Source organism: Trametes versicolor (assembly GCF_000271585.1).
Source record: "Trametes versicolor FP-101664 SS1 unplaced genomic scaffold TRAVEscaffold_2, whole genome shotgun sequence".
Lineage (NCBI taxonomy): Eukaryota > Fungi > Basidiomycota > Agaricomycetes > Polyporales > Polyporaceae > Trametes > Trametes versicolor.
The window spans coordinates 2,104,283-2,127,895 of record NW_007360322.1 but is presented as its reverse complement, the minus strand read 5'-3'; the positions used below and the strand labels follow the sequence as shown (position 1 = coordinate 2,127,895).

At 58.2% G+C, this 23,613-nt stretch overlaps 9 protein-coding genes across 9 annotated transcripts; 3 read left to right on the top strand and 6 right to left on the bottom strand.

The window, feature by feature from the left end:
- Positions 1–212: 212 nt before the first annotated feature.
- Positions 213–4,473, bottom strand: TRAVEDRAFT_69222 (RhoGAP-domain-containing protein). The gene is made up of 3 exons (XM_008036223.1): positions 2,390–4,473; positions 2,194–2,333; positions 213–2,136 (listed from the first exon to the last, which is right to left on the bottom strand). Exons 1-3 carry the CDS (start codon positions 4,465–4,467, stop codon positions 548–550), a joined length of 3,807 nt encoding a protein of 1,268 aa, XP_008034414.1. The 5' UTR covers positions 4,468–4,473; the 3' UTR covers positions 213–547.
- A 590-nt stretch (positions 4,474–5,063) lies between these two features.
- On the bottom strand, positions 5,064–6,755 carry TRAVEDRAFT_114616 (mitochondrial carrier; the record flags this gene model as incomplete). Its single annotated transcript, XM_008036222.1, has 9 exons — positions 5,064–5,137; positions 5,197–5,367; positions 5,424–5,519; positions 5,580–5,714; positions 5,778–5,860; positions 5,924–6,017; positions 6,323–6,363; positions 6,420–6,554; positions 6,619–6,755. 9 exons carry the CDS (start codon positions 6,753–6,755, stop codon positions 5,064–5,066), a joined length of 966 nt encoding a protein of 321 aa, XP_008034413.1.
- A 358-nt stretch (positions 6,756–7,113) lies between these two features.
- On the bottom strand, positions 7,114–9,487 carry TRAVEDRAFT_161174 (uncharacterized protein; the record flags this gene model as incomplete). Its single annotated transcript, XM_008036221.1, has 8 exons — positions 7,114–7,305; positions 7,365–7,424; positions 7,482–8,049; positions 8,099–8,448; positions 8,499–8,718; positions 8,772–8,870; positions 8,922–9,050; positions 9,167–9,487. The coding sequence occupies 8 exons, from the start codon at positions 9,485–9,487 to the stop codon at positions 7,268–7,270; spliced, it is 1,785 nt and encodes a 594-aa protein (XP_008034412.1). The 3' UTR covers positions 7,114–7,267.
- An 812-nt stretch (positions 9,488–10,299) lies between these two features.
- On the top strand, positions 10,300–11,459 carry TRAVEDRAFT_113630 (uncharacterized protein; the record flags this gene model as incomplete). The annotated part of the gene is made up of 3 exons (XM_008036220.1): positions 10,300–10,583; positions 10,643–10,855; positions 10,910–11,459. 3 exons carry the CDS (start codon positions 10,300–10,302, stop codon positions 11,457–11,459), a joined length of 1,047 nt encoding a protein of 348 aa, XP_008034411.1.
- Positions 11,460–11,586: 127 nt separating this feature from the next.
- Positions 11,587–12,295, bottom strand: TRAVEDRAFT_141737 (uncharacterized protein). Its single transcript, XM_008036219.1, has 3 exons — positions 12,136–12,295; positions 11,957–12,077; positions 11,587–11,889 (listed from the first exon to the last, which is right to left on the bottom strand). The coding sequence occupies exons 1-3, from the start codon at positions 12,212–12,214 to the stop codon at positions 11,703–11,705; spliced, it is 387 nt and encodes a 128-aa protein (XP_008034410.1). The 5' UTR covers positions 12,215–12,295; the 3' UTR covers positions 11,587–11,702.
- A 270-nt stretch (positions 12,296–12,565) lies between these two features.
- TRAVEDRAFT_34319 (DNA topoisomerase IV alpha subunit) lies at positions 12,566–15,311 on the top strand (the record flags this gene model as incomplete). The annotated part of the gene is made up of 14 exons (XM_008035470.1): positions 12,566–12,570; positions 13,440–13,586; positions 13,643–13,707; positions 13,764–13,830; positions 13,880–13,934; positions 13,995–14,048; positions 14,105–14,191; positions 14,246–14,329; positions 14,385–14,459; positions 14,514–14,581; positions 14,633–14,785; positions 14,851–14,905; positions 14,972–15,015; positions 15,101–15,311. The coding sequence occupies 14 exons, from the start codon at positions 12,566–12,568 to the stop codon at positions 15,309–15,311; spliced, it is 1,170 nt and encodes a 389-aa protein (XP_008033661.1).
- Positions 15,312–15,609: 298 nt separating this feature from the next.
- Positions 15,610–16,687, bottom strand: TRAVEDRAFT_43380 (uncharacterized protein; the record flags this gene model as incomplete). Its single annotated transcript, XM_008035636.1, has 3 exons — positions 15,610–16,331; positions 16,385–16,524; positions 16,587–16,687. The coding sequence occupies 3 exons, from the start codon at positions 16,685–16,687 to the stop codon at positions 15,610–15,612; spliced, it is 963 nt and encodes a 320-aa protein (XP_008033827.1).
- Positions 16,688–17,186: 499 nt separating this feature from the next.
- On the top strand, positions 17,187–19,678 carry TRAVEDRAFT_161169 (P-loop containing nucleoside triphosphate hydrolase protein; the record flags this gene model as incomplete). Its single annotated transcript, XM_008036218.1, has 3 exons — positions 17,187–17,490; positions 17,538–18,069; positions 18,120–19,678. The coding sequence occupies 3 exons, from the start codon at positions 17,187–17,189 to the stop codon at positions 19,306–19,308; spliced, it is 2,025 nt and encodes a 674-aa protein (XP_008034409.1). The 3' UTR covers positions 19,309–19,678.
- On the bottom strand, positions 19,650–23,382 carry TRAVEDRAFT_69218 (uncharacterized protein; the record flags this gene model as incomplete). Its single annotated transcript, XM_008036217.1, has 10 exons — positions 19,650–19,935; positions 20,006–20,556; positions 20,616–20,734; positions 20,791–20,797; positions 20,853–22,200; positions 22,252–22,444; positions 22,499–22,573; positions 22,621–22,830; positions 22,890–22,999; positions 23,056–23,382. The coding sequence occupies 10 exons, from the start codon at positions 23,380–23,382 to the stop codon at positions 19,747–19,749; spliced, it is 3,129 nt and encodes a 1,042-aa protein (XP_008034408.1). The 3' UTR covers positions 19,650–19,746.
- Between the last annotated feature and the right edge of the window lie 231 nt (positions 23,383–23,613).

Here is a 23,613-nt window from a genome sequence, read left to right as displayed (position 1 = left end):
GTTAAGTGAACCCTCGGGCGGGCGTCTTCTCTTCGGATTTCGCTGCAGACGCGTCGCGTCCTGATCGCATACATCATCTTTGACTTCGTGACGTCATTGCCCAATCCGGAATGTGGGGTTGTGCGGGGGACGTCCCCAGGGAAATTATTCTGCAGATGGGAACGTTGGTGCGACAATAATGTAGAAGAGCACAACAGCGCATGTATTGCGATAGATTGTAATAGTATTACTGTCATAAGCTGGGCGCGTGAAGACGACACAGACGTTACGATACGCTAGGTAAAATGGTGATGCGACGTGATGAGAGTTTGAAGTTGAGCGACCATGAGGCGGGAGACAGCGTGTGGAGCAACAAGACGGTACGGAGACTGATCGTGGTACCTAAGCAAAAGAACGACATGTCCATGTTTGACCAGAACATATGGAGAACGAGGCGGGGGAATGGTGGTCTGCCGGAACGCACGCAACCGCACGCCTGCGACGGCGACGATGGCTGATCCGGCCTCAAACTAAACTATGTGCAACATACAGCCCGCTAGAGGGGACTTCAGGACGACTTTGTGCTCCCTCCGGCCTGGGCGGCGAGCAGGACGCTCTGCATCCAGTCATCCTGCTGCGCGTCCGCGACGCTGATCCTCAGAGATGGGGTCTCAGAGACCTGTGTCGCCGATCGTGCTCTTGTGGGCAGCTCGTGCTCGCCAGAAGTCTCGGGGACGTAGAGCGATGTCGTACGACCGCGGTAGAAGTCGGCGATAGGCGTCGATTGAGGTGTTGAGAAGATCGAAGAACTCCCGGAGTCCGAACGCATGTTCAGAGCCGGTGCTTCTAGACCTCCGTCGTGCACCATGGGGGGAGCAGACCGCGTCGTATCTTTGCCCTTCATCTGGTTGGCGGCTTCCTCGAAGGCCAGAGTGATAGGCGAAGAGGATATCGTAGTGTCGAGGCGTGGCGGCGAGCTAGCGACATGCGTAACGATTGGCCTCGGAGCGCTGATGCGAATGTTCCCACTACTGGGATACACCGCGGCGACCGATGGGCTCGTAGAGTCTGAACCCGACGGAAGTGAAGAGCTTGATTTCTTCGAGAAGAGCAGATGAAGCGACGGACGTTTCTGCCGCTTGCCTTGCGCGTTGCAGAGTACCTCGGGGCTCGACTCCGAGCGGAGATGCGGGAAGGAGAGAAGGGTATACGATTTGCGGTGGGAGAGGGGTGCATGGCCGGAGGGGGTAGTCGGGACGCTGCCACCTGCGGAAGGGAAAGGGACGGGGGCGGTGATGAGGCGAGGTGTGGCAGGAAGGGATAGGTCCGTCGTCTCGGGAATCGTGAGCGAATGCGTCGACCCGATATCCGATTTACTTGCACTAGCAGCCTTGCAAGGTGTAGGTTCAGGCGACGCCAGCTCGTCCGAAAACGACGCTGAGTCGAGGGAGTCGGATGACGAGAGGGGAGGAATCGGACTGCTGTACACAGCGGGACTCGGGGATCGCGTTGGGCCGGATGAACAGGGCTCTAGTGCCGACACGAAAGAAACAGCATCATCCCCAGGGCTGTCTTCCTGAGGACTGGGTTCCGCGTCGTCGAGCTCGATGACTGGGAGCCGCAAGTCGATGACTGGTGCTGCCGACTTCGCCTGGCTTGTCTCGTCCTCCTTCTCAACTGTGACTAGGCGTACTGTCTGCGGTTCTTCACGGAGAAGCTCTGCCGGAGGGCCATTCCAGATCGAATCAGCCTCGCAAAGCACTCGGAGCAGAGTAGGGCTCATGTTCAAGCTAGGACAGAAGACGAGAAGCAGGTTGCCGAGCGGCATCTTGGTATCTCGGGAGCGAGCAGCAGTGACCTTGATGAGTTCAACGACCGTGCATAGCAAGTCACGATTCTCCGCTGGAAGTTTGGAGATGAGGAAAGACAGCGCGTTAACTTGAGCGTCCGAGAGAGCACGCAGGCCTGCGAATGAGGGCATGGCAAGCGTCGATAGCGATGGAGGCTTCCGTAGCGGCAAGTTGGTAGCGGACCTCGGTTTCGCTGCGGGCTCGGCCGTTTGCGAAGCGTCCCCGTTGCTCTCTTGCCCACTGTAGTCTTCCGATAGCGCCGACTCGAAGTAAGAGAGGAGTGCGCTCGTCAGAAGCGGCTCCGGCACTATCAAGTATCATCAGCCTCAGTATAGTGATCGTCGATACATGTGGCGAGACTCACGTTCACGAAGGAAGGTCTTGAATATAGACGCAACCGCATGTGGGTCCAGATCGCCTGGTTCACATTCGGTAAGGTCATAGTCAGCGCCGGCGTCGAACTCCGAGCGCAGCTTGGCCACATGCGACGACCGTCCGCTGACACTGTGGGGCAGGACTTGCATCAGGACCCTGACATATAGGACGACAGATGAACGTACCGGAACAAACCCTCCTCCTCAACACCCCAGCGTAGGATATGCTGAGCGCAACGCACCACGAGAGCAGGCAACAGTCGTGATTCCAAGGGCTTGAATCCCACATGAGGAAAAAGGTCCTGATCGCCGTGAGCAAGCCTTATCTGCACGTCGTCGATCGCGGTCTCGCGGACGCATGTGGGCAGGTCGCGCTTGAACACCAACCCGCCGGCGATGCTGACACCAGAACTTGACAGTTTCGGCCCACGTAACCGACGACCGAGCTGTGGGCCGGAAGGCATGAAGTGGTCTTCCGACGACGTGGACGTGAACGACGATATGCTCGACCCGCCGGAAAATCCGTGCGGCGCTTTTCGCCGTCCCCTCCAGACTGACGGTCCGGATTGAGGCGACGAAGCATAGCCAGAATTAGCGTCCGAGACCTTCACGCTGGATGTGGAAGCACCGCCAGTAGAAGAAGACGAGGAGTAGCCAGAGTGATTGGACGCGCTAGAACTGAAGCCTCCCCAGGCACGCCCGACCTTCTCAACGGCCCGTTTCCCGAAACCCATTGCGAAGCCAGCGGCCGGTGCGAGACTGCCGGTCATGCTGACGGCGGTTTGACGGAATGTCGGATTGACTGGTGGAGGATGAGGGGCACCGGGTGGTCGCCGAGGTTGTGGTGGTGGAGGTGCAGGTAATGGGCGCTCTGCACGAGTAGCGGGAGGAGGGTTGGGTACCGCGGACCAGGCTGCGAGGTGACCACGAATGTTGTTGCCAGTGGCCTGAGCCGAGCCACCTGCATTGACAGGAGCTATGATCCCAGCTGCCGCGGCGCGGGTAAGGGTCGGCGTATCGCGGGACAACGCGAGCGGGCTATCGCTCATGATTCGACCTGGGGAGTGCGGGCCAGAGGGTCTAGACGGTGTGTCCTGGTGTGCTGCCTTACGCAGGTTACCCAGGTTCAGCGACGCAGACCGCCTATTCCGTGCCTTCATCGAGCCAGTAGGGGATGGACGACCTGAGGCTGGTGGACGAAACCCTGTCTCATCCGCAGCGCCGCTATCTGCTTCCTCGAACATAGTAAACTCCGCGTCGGTGATCAGTGCGCTCAAACGCTTGTTGACCGGGGCCACGATAGTGTTCGCGGAGTGCGAGGACTCAGCGAGAGACACTGGCCGAGGAGACCGGTTGCCCGAGAGAGCACCAGGCCGGATGGTGCTGTGGCTAGCCATTGTCGAGTCGCTCTTTCGCCAGTCTTCTTTGGTCTTCTCCTTCTCCTGCACCCCGGCAGCCTTCTCCGTGGCGACAGCAGAAGCGGTAGCTTCACGACCTTCTAGAAAGTGCCGTTGCTCCGGAGGGGATCGAGAAGACGTAGAAGGCCTCGGTATGGGTGCTGCGGGAGTAAACTGCGCATCCTTGGCTGGCGTGGTCGGTGGGGCCAACGACGGAATACGCTGTCCTGATGACCCGGACACAGGCTTTGGCGGTGGGGATGGGGGCACGGGGGATGAGGACTTGCCTGGCTTGGGCTGCTGGGCCGCCCTCTTCCCGCCAAACACGTTCTGGAGGTTCAGAAGCTTCGGCCCACCCGCTCCACGAGACGGGGGTCGCTCTAATCTCGGCTCACCAAGATCAGGCATGGCGGACGGCGGGGGTGCCGATGCAGATTTCTCCATCCGCTGCGAGCTCGAGAACAGCGCCGTTATGTCCTCCGACTTCTTCCTCCGCCCTGCCCATGCGCGCTTCAGGCGCCCGCCGGTGCTAGACGTCGTGCTCGGTGCCGGGGAAAGCGGTGGTGGACTCACAGTCGGCCGAGACTGGCCTTGGCCCATGTTAGCGAGAGAGGCCGAGCGTGGGGGTGCGGACGTAAGGACCAGGGGAAAGAACCGGCCCTTTGAGGACGAGGACAGTGAGGACACGGAGCGATCGGACGCTGCGATATCGGATTGGCTGGAGTTGGAAGGTGGTGCTGCGGGGAGGAGGTCGGACGAAGCTCTTGAAGAAGACAACGAGGACGAGAGGGAGCTGGAAGAGAGGGAGGTCGGGACACTGCTGGAGAAGGCATGGGTATCCGTGGTCCGTGGCTGCGACGGCGGCATTCTGGGCATTTTACCTGACCCAGGCCGAGAAGGGCTCGAAGAAAGTGATAAAGATATGCGGGTCGAAGAGAACTGAGTGCAGAAGGCCTGCCAACGCCAGAAACTGGAGGTCAATGTCAGATAACAGACGTAAGTGGGGCCAGCGCAACGAGGCTCAGGCGAGGTGAGGTGATCGTTCGCGCTGCCGCTCTAGGAACACTCACCGAGAACGGTACAACCACCTAAGCCCAGATGAAGATCATCAAGCAATGGAAGAGCGAGACCCTGGACGTCGTGGTGCGGGAGAGAGGGAGAGGTGAGAGCGACGGTGCGGCGACGCGGTACAAGTATTCGCGGAATTCTCCGATTTGGGCCAATCAAAGCTGCCCGTGCCTTGGGCCTTGGCCTCAAACATATGCATCCGCACCACTCGTCCGTTCAAAACGATTGCAATTTGCGACTGTCCGTTTCGATCGCTGAATGGTAATCTACACTCCGAGGACAATGGCGAAATATAACTATAGGATGTACTAGTCTATCTACGGTAGTCTGCTGGTATTCTCAAAACGCGCGGTCCCACACCCTTGGCCACGCTCATCACGGTTTGATCATGGGGCCTATGAGGCACCGAGTGCATCCTTCACTAGCTCGTATGTGAAGAACGACGTGGCAATACTCGGCGCGACTTTCACTTGAGCACCGAAATTTACGTGAGTATCCAAACATCCGCGCATGACGCAATGGACATACATAGATTTGGCCAGAGCCCTCTGTAAAGCCCTCTTATCCCCTCGGTCCGAACGATGGTTCCCAGGGCCTCCCAGGCACCATTATACTTGTAACCAAGCGCGTTCATCCCTGTCACTTGCATCTTGCGCCGCAACACATCGAAGGGATATGTCAAGGATTGTGATATTGAGCCTAGCAAACGCATTGTCAGTCCCGATGATCAAACAATGCATCACGGCCATACGGACCCGCCAACGCTCCGCATAGCAACTTCCTGTGCACGCTGCTCTTCCCAGGAGGCGTGATATATCCTCGCAGCGCCTCGTAAGAAGCGAAGTTGATGCCTGGAATGGATCAACTCTATCAGTTTTCTCGATTCATCAGGTTGTGAATTCTATACTTACCAACGTAGGGCGCGACGCCCATCGCAGTCGGCACCAACCCGCGATACAGTGCTCTAACGCCTCCTTCGTCCCTCATAACTCGCATCGTCATGCCCCACACCGTCAGATCCTGGGCGGAAAAGAAGGGAGCCGCAGCTGGTCGAGGCACTGACGTGGAAGCCGTGTGGTATGCGGAGGCGAGGGCCGGTTGAGCGGTACTGGAAGATACTACGGGGCTTTGCAACGGTATTGAAGCCGTTGCAATAGATAGTCGGGAGCGAACAAGGTCCAAAGGATATGTGCTGCCTGCAAACGCGATAGGGTCAGCCGGGACGGGATCCGCGCGAGACCGTTTCAGTAGTTACATACAGACAGATGTGATTCCGGCGAGTGCGCCAGCGCACAACCGTGTGGGCGTGTCCAGCGGAGTCGCTCCGTATCCGGTGAACCACTGCAGAACTCAAGTCAGTTGATGATGAACTGAATCTAACCGGCACGACACGCAAGGTGGGGTTCAAACGTTCATCCTTCGCGCATGATGGCCGAAAAAGTATGATTTCTGCATGAACGCCTTTGAGCGCCCAGAAATCATACATATCCTTTGCACCTCCTCGCTGCTGACCTGTACCCTTGCTCATGGCCTTGAGTCTTACATAGGTGTAGCGGTGGTGATCGCATTTCGGAATTATCCAAGCGCGTTCCGTAGAGGCTTAACAGCCTCTGCTCTCGTGCAGCAGTGATGGACCCCGGGGAGGACGGAGCACGTACCTTCTTCAGTTGTTCGTATGTTGTGAACTGAACAGCGCTGCGAAAACACATCAGGTCCACTTCCGACGCAGCATACACAAGAACCCCACTCACCTGTAGGGTATGATGCGCATACAATTGACGCCGTTACCCCGCATGAATCCCCTGAAACCTTCCTCCCTCCACATGCGAACCAGACTGGACCAGACCCCCTTGTACTGTTTGTCCGAGGATGGCGGTTGTACCTGCCTGCGACGCAGAGTTGAAATTATTTAGCGGCTTCGTCCAAACCCTAGAGCAAGCGGTCACTCACTGTATAATCTTCAACCTCTCCAACGGGCTGACCACGGTCCGAGACGCGGCTCCTGCGACACCTCCGGCGATGAAGTACGACGACAGCTGGGGGCTCAGCCAGGTTGTTACAGGTTTCTTCTGCTCAGTTTCCACCATCTTCACGGAAGGCGAGGTTTGCAGGGCAGGCGCGCTGCTCTGAGGTGATGTCATGATGTGAGAACACTGAGAAGCGAGAGAACGAAGGGCATCCAAAAGGCCGCGTGAAGTCTAGAGTGTAAGAGGCGTAGTATGCGGCTAACGAGAGGACGTGTAGTGTAAGTTGTGCACAGGTGGTGAGTGTGCGGATTCAAGCAGGGCGATAGTTGGTGCGGAGGTCGTCGACTGGGCGATCTGCCTGCATCTGCTGCTGCATACACCCACGTGGCAAGTGGCTCCGGAATGAACGGAAATTGCTCGGGAAAAGCAATTTGGCGCTCGGAGTCGCAATATTACTTCCAACCATTAGCAAGATGCGGGATATTGCAAAAGGGAAGAGCACTGTTAAAACAGAACACAACAACACAACAACAGGTGAGAGCAGGTGGGCAGCGACCAAGCTATAGAGTAACGAGAGTCCGACGGAACGACTACCCCATGCCTTTTGGGAACCCTCGTGCAGAAAATAGAGCCTACGCGGGGGGAGCACCACCGCGAGGTTCGTGGAATCCTGTCCGACGTGTCTGTAAACACACGACCCGAGCAGAGCAAAATGTGTGATGGGCTTACCTCGTCCACGGCCCCTACCACGTCCACCGCGCCAATCACCCTCCGGTGCGCCGCGGTAACCTAGTACAACGCATTAGAAGTCAAGCCTCAACTTCGACAAGTGATAGAAACGCTTACTGCCCCGGTCACCACGGAAGCCTCCTCGATGACCACCACGCTCGCCCTCACCGCCACGGAAGCCGCCACGCTCGCCCTCGCCACCACGGCCCTCGCCACCACGGAAGCCGCCACGGAACCCACCGCGTTCACTGTCGCCACCCCGGAACCCACCACGTTCTCCATCGCCACCGCGGTGGTGGTGGTGCCCGCCACGCTCTCCATCACCACGGTGGCCACCACGCTCACTATCACTACCGCGGAATCCACCGCGAGGACCTCCACGTTCACCGCCGCGGAAGCCACCGCGGAATCCGCCCCGCTCGCTTCCCCTGGGTCCACCCCGGCCACGGCCACGGCCTCTGTGCTCTCTGTGATGGTGTGTGAAACCGTCATCATCAACGAGGGCACCGTGCCCATTTGCGTGAGGGGTTCCAGGAACTGAAGGCACCGCGCCGTCGGCTTCAGGCGTCTGTATCGCAGGCGAGGCGTCGCCAGAAGTGCCATAGTGGGCTTGTAGGTTCGCTAATGAGGGCAGCTCATTCTGATCCTCCTCGTCGGCCCAATTGATCGAGGCAGACGTAGGTACCTGGTGCTTTGTCAAGAACAAGTCATCTCTGGCGCATATACGCACGTACCTCAGTCGTGGTCGTGATCGTCACGGAGTCCTCCACGACAGTGTGCCCGTTAACCTCCAATTCGGTAACGGTCTCGCTGATCTCAACCTCGGTGGGCTGTTCAGGCTCAGCCTGAGCTTGCACATCTACCCATTCATTGCTATCTGGTGCGTTTTCTGCCTCGGCTTCCGCGAGCTCATCAGTCAAGATGAAGTTGATTGCTCCAGAGGTTCCGACTGTAGACGGGATGCCGGAAATGGGCGTGGGTGCTTCTTCGGATACCGTGGAGGCTTCCTGGGATTCTTCAGCCTCCTTTGGTGGCGCGGGAGGAGGGTTCAGGAACCGCTCCTTGATCTCAACAACACGCGAATCTGCGTGTAAGGTCAGTATAGGACTATGGAAAGCCAGCAACACCACATACAAGGAATGCCGAGGTGTTCGCCCTCGCCAGTAAATATTGAACGGATCATGTCGGTCTTCCCAGCGTTGACTTCATGAAGCAGGGTCTCGGTAATCGAGTACACGGCAATACCCTCCGCCTCGTTCAGGTTCAGGGCCAGAGCATCCGGATGGCTGTTGGACAGCATGCCGTGCAGCCGGAGGAAGGTAACGAGCTCTGCCGTCTTGTCGAGATATTCGGCCTGGGTGCATGTAATGAGCTTGTTTACACGCAGCGCTTCGCACTGTCACTTACCTGGGCTCCGGCAACAGCATCACGTATCCTTTGAGCCTCGGCGCGAGCGGCTTCAGCCTTGAGGAAGGCAATCTCTTGGCCGAGCTCGGCCTCATGAACCTGCCGAAAGCTTTAACACGAACGATCGGAATGCAGCCCTAGATTGCGCACCTCGATGGCCTTCTTGACCTCTTCTAGCTCCTTGCTTACAGCTTCGAGAGTAGGGAGGGTCTTCAACAGTCGCCTCTGGTCGTCGTTCAACTTTTCAGGAGACTCGTTCTGGTAGAGTTGTATCCGGGTCTACACGAGGATTTGTTTAGTACAACCGCCACGCGACGCGGATGAGGGTGCCAGCAGGCATGACGTAGTCTCTTTGCACACGATGTGCCGATGGCTGCCGCGGCCAATGTACTCACAATCTTCTTTCCGTTCGCCTTCAACCGTTTGTTCAGCATGTCCACGATGGGACTCAGCTTGAGTTCTGCGGGGGTCTGGGGCTCCTCGGATACTTGGGCGACCAGCTGCGGTGCGACTGCACCCTCCTTGACATCACTCGCCTCGGGAGCCTTCTCAATCAACGCAGCAGTCGCCGTGTCGGGCACGGCAACAGGCACGTCCGACTCGCTAGCTTCTTTGGGTTTTCCCGCTTTGCGCTTCTTCTTTTGCGACTTGGAGGGGGCAGGCGGGGGCGGGGCACCAGGGACTACGCGTGGGGTAGTAGTGACGGTTTCTGGCATGGTGCACGGTTTGGCTGGGATGTTGGGAGTGCGATGGGAAGCGATGAAAGGGGACGCGAGGCCTGCAGCGTTGGCGTTGGCGTTGACGTTGGAGAGAAGGTTCAAGGCAGCTGGTGCGCGTGAGCTGGGGTCGGGGCCGTTCCCACGCAGCTCACGTCACCGCTCTCCTTCGATGCGCCGCCTCGGCCTCGGCGCCTTTCCCGCATCCTCTCCTTGTTTTCGACTGCGGCAGAGGCACGACGATGCGGACTTTGCGCTAACGTGCATGTTCTTATGAACTCTGCGGAACTTACAATCCTGTCGAACGAAGAATGCGACCAACCTGATACTGGGCTACTGCAAACACGCTTGCGCTACCTATATATGCGATCGCGTCTATGGATAGGACTTCCCATGCAGTTGGCCGGTCGTCTGACCACGTCGCAATTTTCCTCATGCTTAGAAGCTAGAAGGACAGCCCGCGTCTCCTCTAGATGTGCGCCCGCGTGTGTATGAGTCTACAGCGTCGTCTATCACTAGAAGCCGAGTGTACGGCGCCCCATTGATACGTCAAGACGGCTTCCCAAGTTCGTCTGCTCTTATGATCAATGCTCCGGTGCTTGCTAACAAGTGAAGGGTATATCTATTTGACTTAGGCCTGCAGATAGCCTCCTCGTACTACGGAACTCACGGCGCACTGGCTGAATTCTAATAGTGCCTGGTCAGCCAGCGGCAGCCGCAAGAATGGCTGACTGCCGTCGAGGGTATTTGGTAAGACTACTGTCGCGCTGTAACTTATACTATCTCTCGTTCTCTCGCACTCCGACGACGACATGGACTCCGAATTCAGCTCCAACAGGTTCTCCACGCCCGTGGAAGGCTTTCAAGCGCCTATCCGTCATCCGGATCTATGCTTCGACGACGGCAACCTCGCGGTTGTTACAGGCTCCCATTACTTTGTTGTTCACCGCGGTCTCCTCTGTCGACACTCGGAAGTGCTCGAGAAACAGCTGGTAGCCGTCTCGAAGGAAGATCATGGCTTGCTTGAGGGACATACTGTTTTAGCCCTTGACGACGACCCCACCGACTTCGCCCATTTCCTCCGAGCTTTGTACGGGTGAGTCTTCGTTTTCTCCACCTCCCATGAGCAAGAAACTCAATACACGATTTAAGCAGGTTCTCTTACGACAATTCTGTCGGCAACTTCCCGGTGGCTTCTGCCATCCTCCGGCTTTCGACCAAATACGAGATCGCCGGCTTGCGCGAGACTGCCATCCGTAATCTGTCTGTGTCTTGGCCCACGACTCTGGATCTCTGGGAACTACGAGAGAAGGCCGCTACGAGCGCGGACGGCATGTACGCTCCGCGTCCCTCGCTCCCTCATCCCATGTACGCCCTATACATTTCTCAAGCTATATGACGCTGATTATTTTCAATCTTTAGCCTGCTCATTAACCTGGCAAGAGAAATTGAGGAACCCACCCTCTTACCATCCGCATTCTACGACCTCTCGCGCTACCTCCCCAGCCAACTCATGGAGGGTCATGCAGGCCCCGACGGCGTGCATCACCACCTCACCGATGACGACCTCTGCAAAGTTCTCCGCGGGAAGGAGCAGGGCGCCCGCTTCTTCTCTACCTTCATCGTCACCGAGCTCGAGGCCAGAGGCCCCTCCGTCCAGTGCTTACACCGGAACGAAGTCCAGCCGGCGCTCAAGCGCGCCTGCCAGATGGCCTTCGAGGCGGTCACGTTCGAGCTCATCCGCGACGTCAACGGCATGGTGTGCAACCGCAACACCGACCCGCTCTTTACGATCGCGGACAGCGTGCTTATGCAGACGCGGGACGACCAGCCTGGGGTGGAGAATAAGGCGGCGTACCGGGCGTGCGAGGCTTGTCGGCTGGACTACGCTGCGGTAGTGCAGGCGGCACGAGAGGACTTCTGGCGGCAGCTCCCGACCTGGTTCGAGTTGGATGTGAAGAACTGGGGCTGATTTTTTTGTATGTTATACGGCTTGGATCACATCATTCATTCCCCGATAGAAAGGTGCGAGCGGGACGAGCATGGTCCTGGCAAGCACCGTTCACGCTGCGAGTCATCAGGCCAGCCACGCCGCCCACTGAGCTTTCACTTCCACCACAATCCATTAAACAGTAGCCTAAGTCGTACATCATCACGGGCGGTCATAAACATCATGAGCAAATCCTCTGGAAACTCCCGTCCACCTGGCGCGCGCTTACGCGGCGAGCGTCCAGGTGACGCCGTGGAGGCGGCCGACGTCGAGCGACGCGAGCTGCTGGAACGCAGTAGGCGTGAGGTCGATGCTGCCGGGCGCGCAGCCGGCGCAGCGGTCCGTCACGAGCACGGTCACGGTCTTGCCGTCGGGGCCGGTCGCGGTGAGCTGCTTGTGGCAGATCGGGTTCCTAAGAAAGGGTGGCGAGGTTAGTGTCGAGCTCGGGGGGAAGGGGAGCGAGCGAACGGGGTACTCACGCGTTGGGGTTGGCACCAGCACCGGGGAAGGTGTCGAAGGTCTGGGCATCGATGGCGACGATGAAGTCGGCGTCGGTGTTAGAGATACCGCACGCGCCGAGACCGGCCTCATAGAAGGTAGCTGCAAACGAAATGAGCATCAGCATGCTGGTCCTGCGGGGAGCAGCGAGGGGACACACCATCACCGGTCCCGGAGGATGCGGCGAATGCGGAGGTCGCGACGGAGGCGACGGCGACGAGGATGGTAGAGAAGCGCATGGTGAATATGAAAGAGAGTACGAAAGGGGGGAAGGCACCGGGCCGGAAGGTGGATATGCGATGGAAGTGAGAGTGGGTGAGTTACAAACTGAGGAACCTGAGGAGCGGTGTGCGCACCTTTTATACCATGCACGGAGGGGCGCTCGTGCTGCCCGGAGCGTGGTCGAGCCCGACCGCCATCGGAAAGGGCAGTGTATTGACGCGGATATACTGGCGGCCATCAAAGCGCATGATGGATGTTTCGCTCTGAAATTGGATGGATGCAAGTCATCAGCTGAGTATCAGCGGAGACATCACCGATGATGGCTAAGCGGATGCTCTGTACACGATGGTGGTGAATACATTCCCGCCATGCCGTGAGGCTCGGCGAGGGCGGGACGGCAATTTGCAGAAGTACTTGTCGTACTAGGTCGTACTCAAGACAATATTGAGCATCTGACGAAGTTTAGCGTCAGTATTACACAAATTGGAGAGCGTAACACGGTGCACACAGCTCTTGCACCTGCTGGCGTTGGATCGCTGCGCAATGCCTAGCTCTTGACGACCACGGCCAAGGCACACGCGATGGCCGTCTAGTCTCTTCGAGACCGCGGCCAGCAATGAGACTGTTGGTACCGATGGCTGCGAACGACATCCAGGCGTTTCCTAAGCAAAAAGGTGGTGCGGCGGAAAGGCGTCGGGTCATACGCGTCGATGCCGCATTCCTAGTGTGACGCGACGCGGTCAGTCACGATGTGACCCCACGCGTTTTGACCATATCGCCGCGAACGCCGATGGCTTGCTACGTCCAAGGACCTTCGCTACTGTTCCCTTTCTAGAACGAGCCTGCCAGTCTTCCGGAGTGTGGAAGCGAGAAAGAATGGGGTCCGTTTTGACACCCTTGCTCTACACCATCATCCTTGGCACGCTATGTCAGAGCACGACCCTATCAGCCACCTGCATACAAGCGCTGCCTGCGACTTCCAGGAAGTGATACTGGATAGCCTGGACGGTAACGAGGAGTTCGACATCCCCTTAACAATTTCAGACGATGAAGAAGACACATTGGTGCTAGAAGATGACCGTACAAGTCAACAGAACAATGCAGCTCACGCCTTGGAAGATATCACGGCATTGGGCGATGCTTCCGACGAGGACACTGAAGATGGAGACATTGGGTATGCCATATTAAACACTTTGTGCGGCTCGTACATTAACCCCGGGAACATAGAGACGAGGCTTTGAGCTCCTTAGAGGATCTTACTCTGTCCTTTTTAAGGCAGCTGGCCGATGCACTCCCAAGCCCACACCGCCCGCTAGATACTTCCAAGAGGGCCAGCGGCAAGAAAATTTTCATGGGACTGGCGGATAGACGTAAAGAATATACTGCGGGGTAAGTGCATAGGTATCTTTCACGTTAGGAAGTCCTCTTAAGAGCGATCACTCTAGTAACGCCCCTATGCGAACTCTGGCCATGCCTCAACGGTCAAGGGGAGTGAGTGCACGGCCGTTTGGTTCGTGCTGATCTGCTAGTCTCAGAATTCACAGCATATATGCTGACATTCCACAGCACAACTCTTCAAGACAGTTGATCTCATGCACGAAGCTCTCCTGGACCAAGTTCCCACAACGAAACGGTCCGTCACCATCCGTCCATTGAAGCGTGCCCTCTGATCGGGAAAACAGAGATATGTACTACAAGGATGTCGAGTTATTTGGATCACAATCCACGGTTGATCGAGTACGTCTGTTCGACTTCAAAGAAATTTGCAAGGGGAACTCATTACTTCACTTCTCGAAGCTCGTCGATGACCTTGCGGCGACTCTCCAATTGAGCCGCTCCGATTTGAGCGTGGTATGCCTGCACTTTCTCGCGCGTACGCGCCGGCATCTGAGTGAGAACCATAATAGCGGGCATCCGCCAAGGGGCTAGTATGTGGGTCAGGGCTCAGAATACATCTTCACAGCGGCGAGACTGTGGAGCTGAGTGACAGCGAGGTGAGCCTACGGTATCGCAGCTTGATCAGGGAGAAGCTCACAAATTCTCCGCAGCCGGTGCTGATACCTCTGTCCGAGGACATAGAACAATTCGATGTTGACGAAGGGTTGGCGTGGGTGCTCGTGGTGGAGAAGGAGGTACGCATATATCCGGTCCCCTCGTTGCCCGCTGCCGCTCATGCACGAAATTCAGGCGGTCTTTCAAACTCTGTGCCGGCTCAGGTTGGGCACCCATCCTCTCCTGCCTGGGAAGGGGCTCGTGATCACCGTACGGCCTTCGTGCGATGCATTTATTGCTGCGTGCCTGACGCGCTGTGAACAGGGAAAGGGCTACCCGGACGTCGCGACCCGGCAACTCCTGAATGCGCTCTCGGCGAACTTGCCTCCACAGTAACGAATTTCCCTTCCTTGGCGACCTTCACGCTCATCGGAAGCTCTCAGCATCCCTATTTTGTGTCTCGTGGACGGCGACGCGTACGGAATCGACATTCTATCCGTGTACAAGTTCGGCAGCACCAGTATGCAGCACGAAAAGGATCAGCTGGCTGCAGCGCGGATCCAATGGCTGGGCCTTTGGTCCAGTGAGCTCGCCGCGTAAGTACCTCAACCGTGTTGTTCCGATGCTCAGGGTGACCAAAGGTCTGTGAACTTACCGACAGGCTGGGTATTCCGAAAGATGCACTCATACCGATCACGAAGCACGATGAGAAGAAGGCGAGTCTTATCCCTCCAGGGGCCCCTTCTGAGGTTCTCTCATATTGAACGCTGACTTCGAATCAGGCTCGTTCTCTGCTGAAGCGGGAAGGCATTCCCTCGGACTGGCGGTGAGTGCACTACCATTCAAACGCGCGACCTGTGTTACTATGGCACACTCACGCGTGCAACGTTGCCGGTCCGGACAACCTATAGAAAGGAACTACAGCGCATGCTGTTCACGCGCCGTAAGGCTGAGATCGAGGTTCTCAGCTCTGCCCGGTCAACCGCGGATTGCGTCGCGGATCTTGCGCTGAACAGGCATGGCTACTCCGGAGAACCCAGCAATCCCGGGATCCCTCTGCTCCGCTACCTGCTCGCCAAGATATCGGCGGCTTGCGGGGAACCGCGCCCTGTCAATCCGTAGCAGGGATGGATCCCGCGCGCCGTAAGGGCGCTGACATTGACATCGACTCATGATCCACTGCGTTCAATGCGTGAGTGCGTACACACGTTCCGCCCTCGCTGCTTCTTTGTGGCTGACACACGCAGTGTATAGATACGCCGGCCCCCCGCCTACTCGATCGACGCCTAGACGGGCTTGTACATACATAATGTTCACATCGATGGGTATACACATGCCGTCACGACGACTTGACATTCCGTACAGGTGCTACCCGCCAGAGACCAATGTTTCGATTCTCTCCCTCGCGCGGCGCACTCGCTCACGACTCGCCCTCCTCTCTGTCACGGTAGACCGGCGGCGGGTCTTCCGGGACCGCGGAGCCCTCTCCGATCCTGTTCTCCCGGTGCTGCGCGTCATCCTGCTCCTTCTGATGATGCGCCTCGAGAGCCTTCTGGTACCCGGCCATTTCCTCGTGCAGGCTGGAGGTCGCCGTGAGGCGCGACGCCTGCGTGGTGCCTCGCGAGAGCAGCGGCGCCCCGCTGTCGTCGCTCGTCCACGCCGACGGCGCGACCGAGTACGAGTACGACCGCGCGTGCGAGTGCGAGCCCGATGCTTCCGTCGGCGACGAGGTGGAGTACACTGACGCGTAGCGTGACACGGGGGAGGTTGGCGATGTAGCGTCGTCGTCGCGCGGGGGCAGAAGCGGTGGGGTGCCCTGCTCGTAGGGGTTGGGCAGCGCGATAGAGTCGACAGAGCCTGCGATTGGCGGGGGGAGGTTGCGGAGCTCCCGCGTCTGGCCGCGTCCCATGGTGTCGGAGTATATGACGGGTCCTGGGACAGTGTAGGCCGAGGAGTGCGTCACTAGAGATGAAGGCTGGATGGAAGGGGGGTGACCGCCGTTGGAGCGGAACGAAGGGCTGAGCTCCTTCATGGGAGGGGTTGGGGCCACTGCCGCCGCCGCCAAGATGACTTGCTTTTGGGACCGCGTCCTCCTCCGATACCAGCATGCCAGGAGGATGCATAGGAGGAGCAGGAATATCACTGTGTACTGTGAGTGGATCGCCCTTTGTGCTGCTGTGGATAATGCCACTCACAGCAACCGATTACGATACCGGCGACAGCTCCCCCGCTCACGCCGTTGTGTTGTCCACAGGCGTTATGCTGGTTGCTGCTGCTGCTACTGTTGTTATCGTCGTCGTCATCATCGTCGCTGTCATCGTCGTCCCCGTCGTCGCTGTAGACAATCGGACACATGGTTGAGAACGCTTTATGTCCGGAGAACTGGTAAGGTCTCACCGAGCTTGTTTGGAGGTCCGGCATGCGGGCGCTGCTCGACCCCTGAGGGCGAACGCCCAGAGGAGGACGAAGATGTACCACAAGGGGAGCCGCAATTGCATGGAGGAAACAGGCAAGCCGGGCGGGCAGGACGCACCGCTGACACTCACGGTATATACTGCATTCTGGTTCGCATCGCCTCGCTGCGAAGCACGATTGGTGCCATTCGGCCCGTCGGCTGGGTCGAAATCAGTGTGAGGAAATAGAGAAAGAGGCCCAGGGTGCCAATCGCACGCTGGGCGGAAGACTCGCACGACCGCACTAACACCGCGGGAACATGCTGCATGCGCGGGGCAGAGGCGCGTCGGTGGCACAGGCGCCCGCGGCACGACGCGCGACGCGTCGATCACGTGCCCAGGGCGCACGACGCGTCTCGTTGAGCCGTTGATTGGGCGGAGTTCGAAAGCGCGTCTGGCCGTCATAAGCGCTTGCCGCGCGCGTCTCACTCTTCCTTCCACAACCATTCCCCAACTCTCCTCTATCCCGGCCGCCTCCCCTCACGTCCCCGAGACGTGTGCGGGTAACACACACAGGCGTCGACACAGTCTACTCACCGCAAACATGGAGTCATCTCGCGAAATCGGTGCGTCCGTCCTCGGAAAGAGGTCGCACCAGGTCGACACTTCGGATTCCTCGCTTGCATGCGATATTCAAAACATTGCGAACCTCCCCACGCCCGATTCAACGCCGAATCCAAAGCGTGCTAAGACCACAACGACCGTCCTCGACGGTGATCACAATAAGGAGAACATCGCTCCCTTCATGCTCCAGCCAATCAATGGCTCCCCTTCCACCTCCCGCCTCACTCGCTCCCTTCGGCGAACGAGTACGATGGTTGGGGGTACCTCCACGCGTTCTCCTAGCAGTACGTCGTTTTTATCGATTTTGCGGGCGACGCTGACGTGGTTTTAGCGCCTCGGAGATATGCGTCAACAAGCGACCTCCGCCAGGCCGCGGTCTCAGCCGCGACTCCGGCTTCGTCCTTGTCCCTTCTCTCCTTGGCGACGCCACCGCCCACTCCTCCTACAAGCCTCCTTCCTATCCATGTCCGTGCTCGGGCGCTGCTTCGACCTACTTGCAATGATACGCCACAATTTGCGGGGCGTGCCTCGGAAAGGCAGAAGATTGAATCTTTTCTCATCAGCTTCCTTGCGGACCAAATCGAGACGGAAGTACCTTCATCGCTCTACGTATCGGGCTCGCCTGGCACTGGCAAGACCGCGTTGGTCAACGCTGTCCTGGCCGCGATGGAAGCCAAGCTCCAGGCCCAGGGAATCCGGGTGCTGTCAGTCAACTGTATGGCGTTGGCCGGTGTCGACGCAGTGTGGCAGCGGCTTGCAGATATCCTTGGGAGCGGCTGCAAGGCCTCCGGACGAGGAAAGAAGTCGAAGCAGACTTCCAAGCAAGTCGTCGAGAAGGCTTTGACAGCGTCGAAGCAGAAGTGGTGAGTCGGACTTTCATCTTGTGTTGTATTCATGCTGAGCCTGGTATCAGCATTGTCATACTGGACGAGTTGGATCACATCGCGTCCTCTACGCAAGCATTGGCCCCCCTGTTTACGCTGGCCAACACCTACTCGTCCCGTTTGCGACTTGTCGGCATCGCTAATACCCACACACTTACCGCCTCCTCATGCACAACCTTTTCGGTGCAGTCCATGGTCGGTGTGGAGACCTTGCACTTCTCACCATACACCCCGGAGCAGTTGCTTGATATTCTCAAGACGCGACTTGCTCCCTTGTCCACTGGGGAAGATCCGAACTACGCGGAGCGTGCGAAGAAGTTTTTGCCCCTGCCCACGATGACTCTGCTGTCAAAGAAGATTGCGGCTCAGACGGGGGATGTTCGTGCGGTCTTCGAGGTCTTGCGCGGAGCCATTGATATCGCCGTCACCGGTGTTTCCTCTCAAGATCCCCTCAACGTACCTACGCCTCCGGTCACTCCAGGCCACATCCTCGCTGCCCTGAAGGCTTATGCGCCTGCTGGCAAGACAGCTCCATCACAAGTCGCTCCCTCGACGCCATCGCTTCCTCGCAAGACCAGTGACAGCGAAACCGTCACTAAGATCAGGGAACTTGGACTACAGCAGCGCCTTGTTCTTCTGGCCATGCTGCTTGCCGTCAAGTCGGCCGAGGTCAACGTATCGCTCAACGGGTCTTCTCCGAGCCAGTCGCCGGCGCGCTCTGGGCTGAAGCGTTCTCAATCCATCGCCGCTGTACAACCGTCTCCCATCAAGCAGAGCGGCTTCGAGCTGGGACAACTCCACGCGTTCTACAGTGGGATCCTTGGTCGGGTCGAGAACGGAGTATTCAACGCCGTATCTCGGAGCGAGTTTGGCGACCTCGCTGGTGTGCTCGAGGTCGTCGGCCTCTTCACTCTGTCGTCCTGCGCGAGCTTGCCGTCGACGCCCCGCAAGCCCGGCAAGAAGGTTTTCGGTCGCTCGGCCTCATTCGCCGGCGGAAACCAGACAGCACAGGAGGTCCGCTTTGTTGACGGCGTACGTCTTGACGAAGTCGCGCGTGGACTGGGCCTCGGCATCGACGACGCTCCGGCTGACGCTCGTGAAGAGGAGGTCCGTGCCGTGTACCAGCGCGAGCAGGCTCGTATCGCGCGTGAGGCAAAGTCTCACAACCAGACTCACCGCGTCGACGTTGCCGGATTCGAGGAGGCCATGGAGGACTAAGGTGGTCCTAACCCTTCTCTGCATCGCCCCGGACGTCCGCAACGCTGCATCTTTCTGTTTTCAATTATTTCGTTCCATTATTCCTCCCCCATGCATATATGCTCGACACACTACCCATGCTCGTTCCCTGCTGATATCCACATCCCCCATCGTCTATGTCTGTTCTGCATCGATTTGTCCATATCCATTGTCTCATGAATCATGTCACGTCCCAGGATCCTCACGCATACCAGTGCTCTGTCTCAGGATCCAAGTGCCACCAGTAGTTGTAGTACTCTCGCTCTGTAGTTTAGCAGTAACCCCCGTAGTCGTAGTTTTGTCACAAGCCCTCGTTTTGTACCCAAGCAATCAAGCAATATATCGAAGTTACATACACAAGAAACTCCCTAGCGTCCGAGCGCGTATTACACTAAGAACTTGCACATCCATACACGAGGGTCACGTCGTCCTGGCTGAATCACTCTTTGTCCACCAATCTGACATGTTCAGCCTGAGCAGCAACTGGTGCAAGTTCGCTGTGGTGCCCGACACCCGCCTGTGGCCCTGCATCATATGCAGCGGGATCTCGCTCAACACCAGCCCCGAGCTGTCCGCCTCTCTCTCCACCAACGCCTTCAGCACCTTGACCTGCGCGTCCACACCCATCAGTCCCAGCCCAAAACGCTCCCGAAGCCAAAGGCAAGAGAATAGCACTCACAAACATGGTCATCTTCGCGCGGAAGCGGCCCCACACCTCCTCGAGCGCGAGCGCGGCCTCGTACTCCTCCGCGTGGCCGTCCTTGAGCTCGCCCGCGAGCACCCCAAGCTCGAGCACGAGCTCCATGCACTGCCGGAGCAGGTCCCCGACCGCCTTCTGCCCCGAGCGCAGCAGGCACGCGCTCAGCACGTCGTCGAGCACGCGCGAGTGGTGCTCCGCCAGACTGAATACGTCTGCGAACGCCGCGTCCTCATCGTCGTCCCCGTGGGGCGGGCGGCCGAGCGCGGACTGGCGCAGCGTGTCCCCGCTACTGCTGGTGGGTATTATGTGCGGCGCGCTGGGTGGCTGGCGGGCGGCGGGCAGGCGGGCGAGAAAGGCGTCGACGTTGCTGCCGATCGCGACGTCGTAGACGTATGCGGAGAGGCCCATGACGAAGGCGTGTGCGACGGCGCGGAAGTGCAGCAGTCGTTTGTTCGCGGGTGTGAGTGTGGGGAAGAGCGGTGCGGCGGCGTGGCGCGTGAGCCGGAAGAGCGTCCGGACAACGTTCTCCACTGCGCAAACAGAGTCAGTGGTGTCTGGCGGAAGGCAGTCGGGGGACGGGGGAGCGTACCGCGCATGAGCCGCAAGTTGAACGCGAATATGCGGTGGTACTTGGAAAGGATTGAGGGCGTGATGACGATGTCCAGTGGGTGTGGCGGCTGATAGTGCATGTACAAGAAGTCCAACGCCCTATAGAAACGTTAGTAACCATCTCTCATGAAAGAGGCGATACGCGAGCGACGAACTCAATAGCTGCACGGATACGCGGTCAGTATTCGCCTGTACAAGCAGTATAAAAGCGACTCACATAAGGGGTTCAACCACTTCTCCTTCCCCGTTCCAGCCGGCAGGTCGCGGATCGCGAACCCAAGCCTCCACTCCGCCTCCTCCACGATCTTACGCTGGGCCCATGCCTGCTCCTCGTCATCATGCTGCTCATCATACGTTCGGCCATCCTCGAGCGAGTCCACGATAACCGTCCGGAGGTGGAAGTTCAAGTCCGTCCCGCCCGGCGGCCAACGGTCACCTACCGTCAGTGCAGGCGAAAGCCCTACAGCACGCCGCCCAGGACCCTGCTTGTCCGTCTCCGTCTTCCCACTCGGGGCCCGGCTCCTGCTCTTGCTCCGCCCGCTCTCTGTCCGTGTCCGCGTCCTCGCCTCGCGTGCAGCATACATACGAGACCCAACGACGGGAGAATACACATCTTCCGCGTCCGAGAACAGCGCGTCCTGCAGGCGCGCCTTGAAGGCGTGCGCGGTGAGGAGCAGGTACCCGCGCAGCAGAACCAGGTGTGCACGTAAGTGTAGGGGGGTCTCTGGTGAGAGCACGCGAGAAACGAGCGCGCCGGAGAGCGCCGAGGCGTGCGTGAGGAGGGGGCGGAGGATCCGTGCGGTGAGGTGTGCGAGCGTAGGTGTCGCTGAGGGGAGTGTAGCGGGAAAGGCGGAGAGGAAGGCGCAGAGCGCGACAGTCCCGTGCGCGCCGGAGAGCAGACCGGGGGCGGGGCCAGTGGTGGAATTCGTGTCGGCCGTAGGCAAGGGTTCCCCGGGGACGAGGTCGAATACCTTGAACGCGGCCAATACGTTGGCCCTACGGGAGGGGCCATCACTCTGCTCCTCGCGTTGGGTTTTAGACAGGCTAAGAGATGCGCCGTCGAACGCTTGCTCGTCTGTCATATTCTCGATCTGCTCTTCGGTCCATATCCACTCGACCTCCCGGTGCATGTGCGTACTAGTCAGGAGTGGATGCCCCGAATCCGCCGCTCTGAGGAGCACCAGCGAGCGCCGAGCGCGGGAGAGGACTTCTGCGACATCAGGGCTGATGAATTCGGGTACCCCGTCGTCCACCTCTTGTTCTTCAAAGATTGTGTCGTCCAGTGGCGCACCGCCACCTATAGCGCGGTCCGCCTCGTCCAATCGCAAAGCACTGCGGGATGGCACTGCACGCGCACGCGACCCGGGCGTGTTGTATCCAATAGACGCACTCAGGGACTGGAAGTAGTTCCGCGAGGTTGTTGTGAGCATGAACGCAAGAACGGCGGTGACAATGCGAGGGGACGAGCGCTCATAGTGGTCCGACAGGTGCGTGTAGATGGCTGAGAGCAGAGCAGAGGGCGAAGAAGGGACGGGTATATAGTCCAAAGGCGACACGTCCTCATCCTAGTCCATACGTCAGCTCAAGTGTGTAGCGGTTGTACAAAGTCTGCTCACCCGGCCACAAAGCGCTGCGAGCGCTCTCAATATGTTTTCCATATCTTCATATTGTACCCACAAAGCAGTGAGCCGTGCGTCTTCCCCGGCCGCAGTGTGAGACTCCATGGGAATCGCCTCCGCGAGCTGGCGCAAGTAGGCCAGGATGGAGGAAAGCGAGTGGGCGAACGCATGCGATATTGGCGTCGCATGTCTAGAATTGTTGCGGATTTAGTGTCAGACCAGCGCATGAGTGCAATGAACATACTTTGTTTCTCGACTTTCTGCAAGTAGTTCCAGACGTCTCATTAAATTTCCGATGGTCAGGAAGCGCTGCAACAAGCTGCAAACTGTATCAGCGTGCATTCAGCGCGCATCCCGTGGGCTAACCTTGCACTAACGACCTCATCTTTGCCCACAATGACGATGTGGCCCTGCTCCTTCCCATGCAAATTCCTTAACACAAATGTCTGCGACCCGGGGTCCCAGATGTGCAAGTGTGATGAGGTTCCGCTGACGGTGAGAATGAGCGATTCAAAGAGCTCCGAGACACGCGCATACACGAGGTGTGCGCGGGGATCCTGGAGTGGTGGGCGGACGCTTGATGCACCCAGGCGTTATTGGATTACCGCGAACAAGACACAGTAAGAGAAACATACTAATATCTCGCAGACGCAAACACATCGCTCGCTTGCTCCGAGAGGAAAGGCGATGGTAATACATTCGCATTGTTAGACGGGCGCAGGGCATCCCATGATAACACTTGATTCTAAAGGAGCCAGCCGCGTATAAACAAAAAGATGTAGGTAGTATACAGACTCTAACCTTATGCCCATGTCTCTGTACTGCGGCCCGTTGCCAAATGTCATCGAAGTGGGCGTGCTTCTCTGCAGCAAACCGAGCGACATCCTCCGAGAGGAGCCCGAGCTCGAGTGGTATAGACAACGATACGGTGTTGGCCGGCCTCACGTATTGCGCGTTGTTCATGAGCCTCAGAGTATCCATGATGGGGTTCTGCGGCTTGTCTGCGAGACGGGGTATGAAGAACCGGGGCTGCAGATCCGAAAGCGTTTCGTGGAGGGTAGCGGGACCAGCATCTTCGAGGAGTGTGTCGTCAAATTGGCGAGTGAAATGGCGCTCTGGAAGTGCCATATTGTCAGTCCTGGGGGATTCAGGGTTGGCTAAGCACGGATGGCCACAGAGAGGGGGTGATGGTGGTGCAGAATAGAGACGCGACTGGCGAGAGACGCCGGACGAGCGCCGAGCTTTCGGCCTTTGCCGAAGCTAGCACCCGCCAATGCATGTGCACAGAGGCACTCCACCATAACTTGGTTCACCACAGCGCAGTATCAACCCGGTGCATGCTGACCTGGACCAGCCATG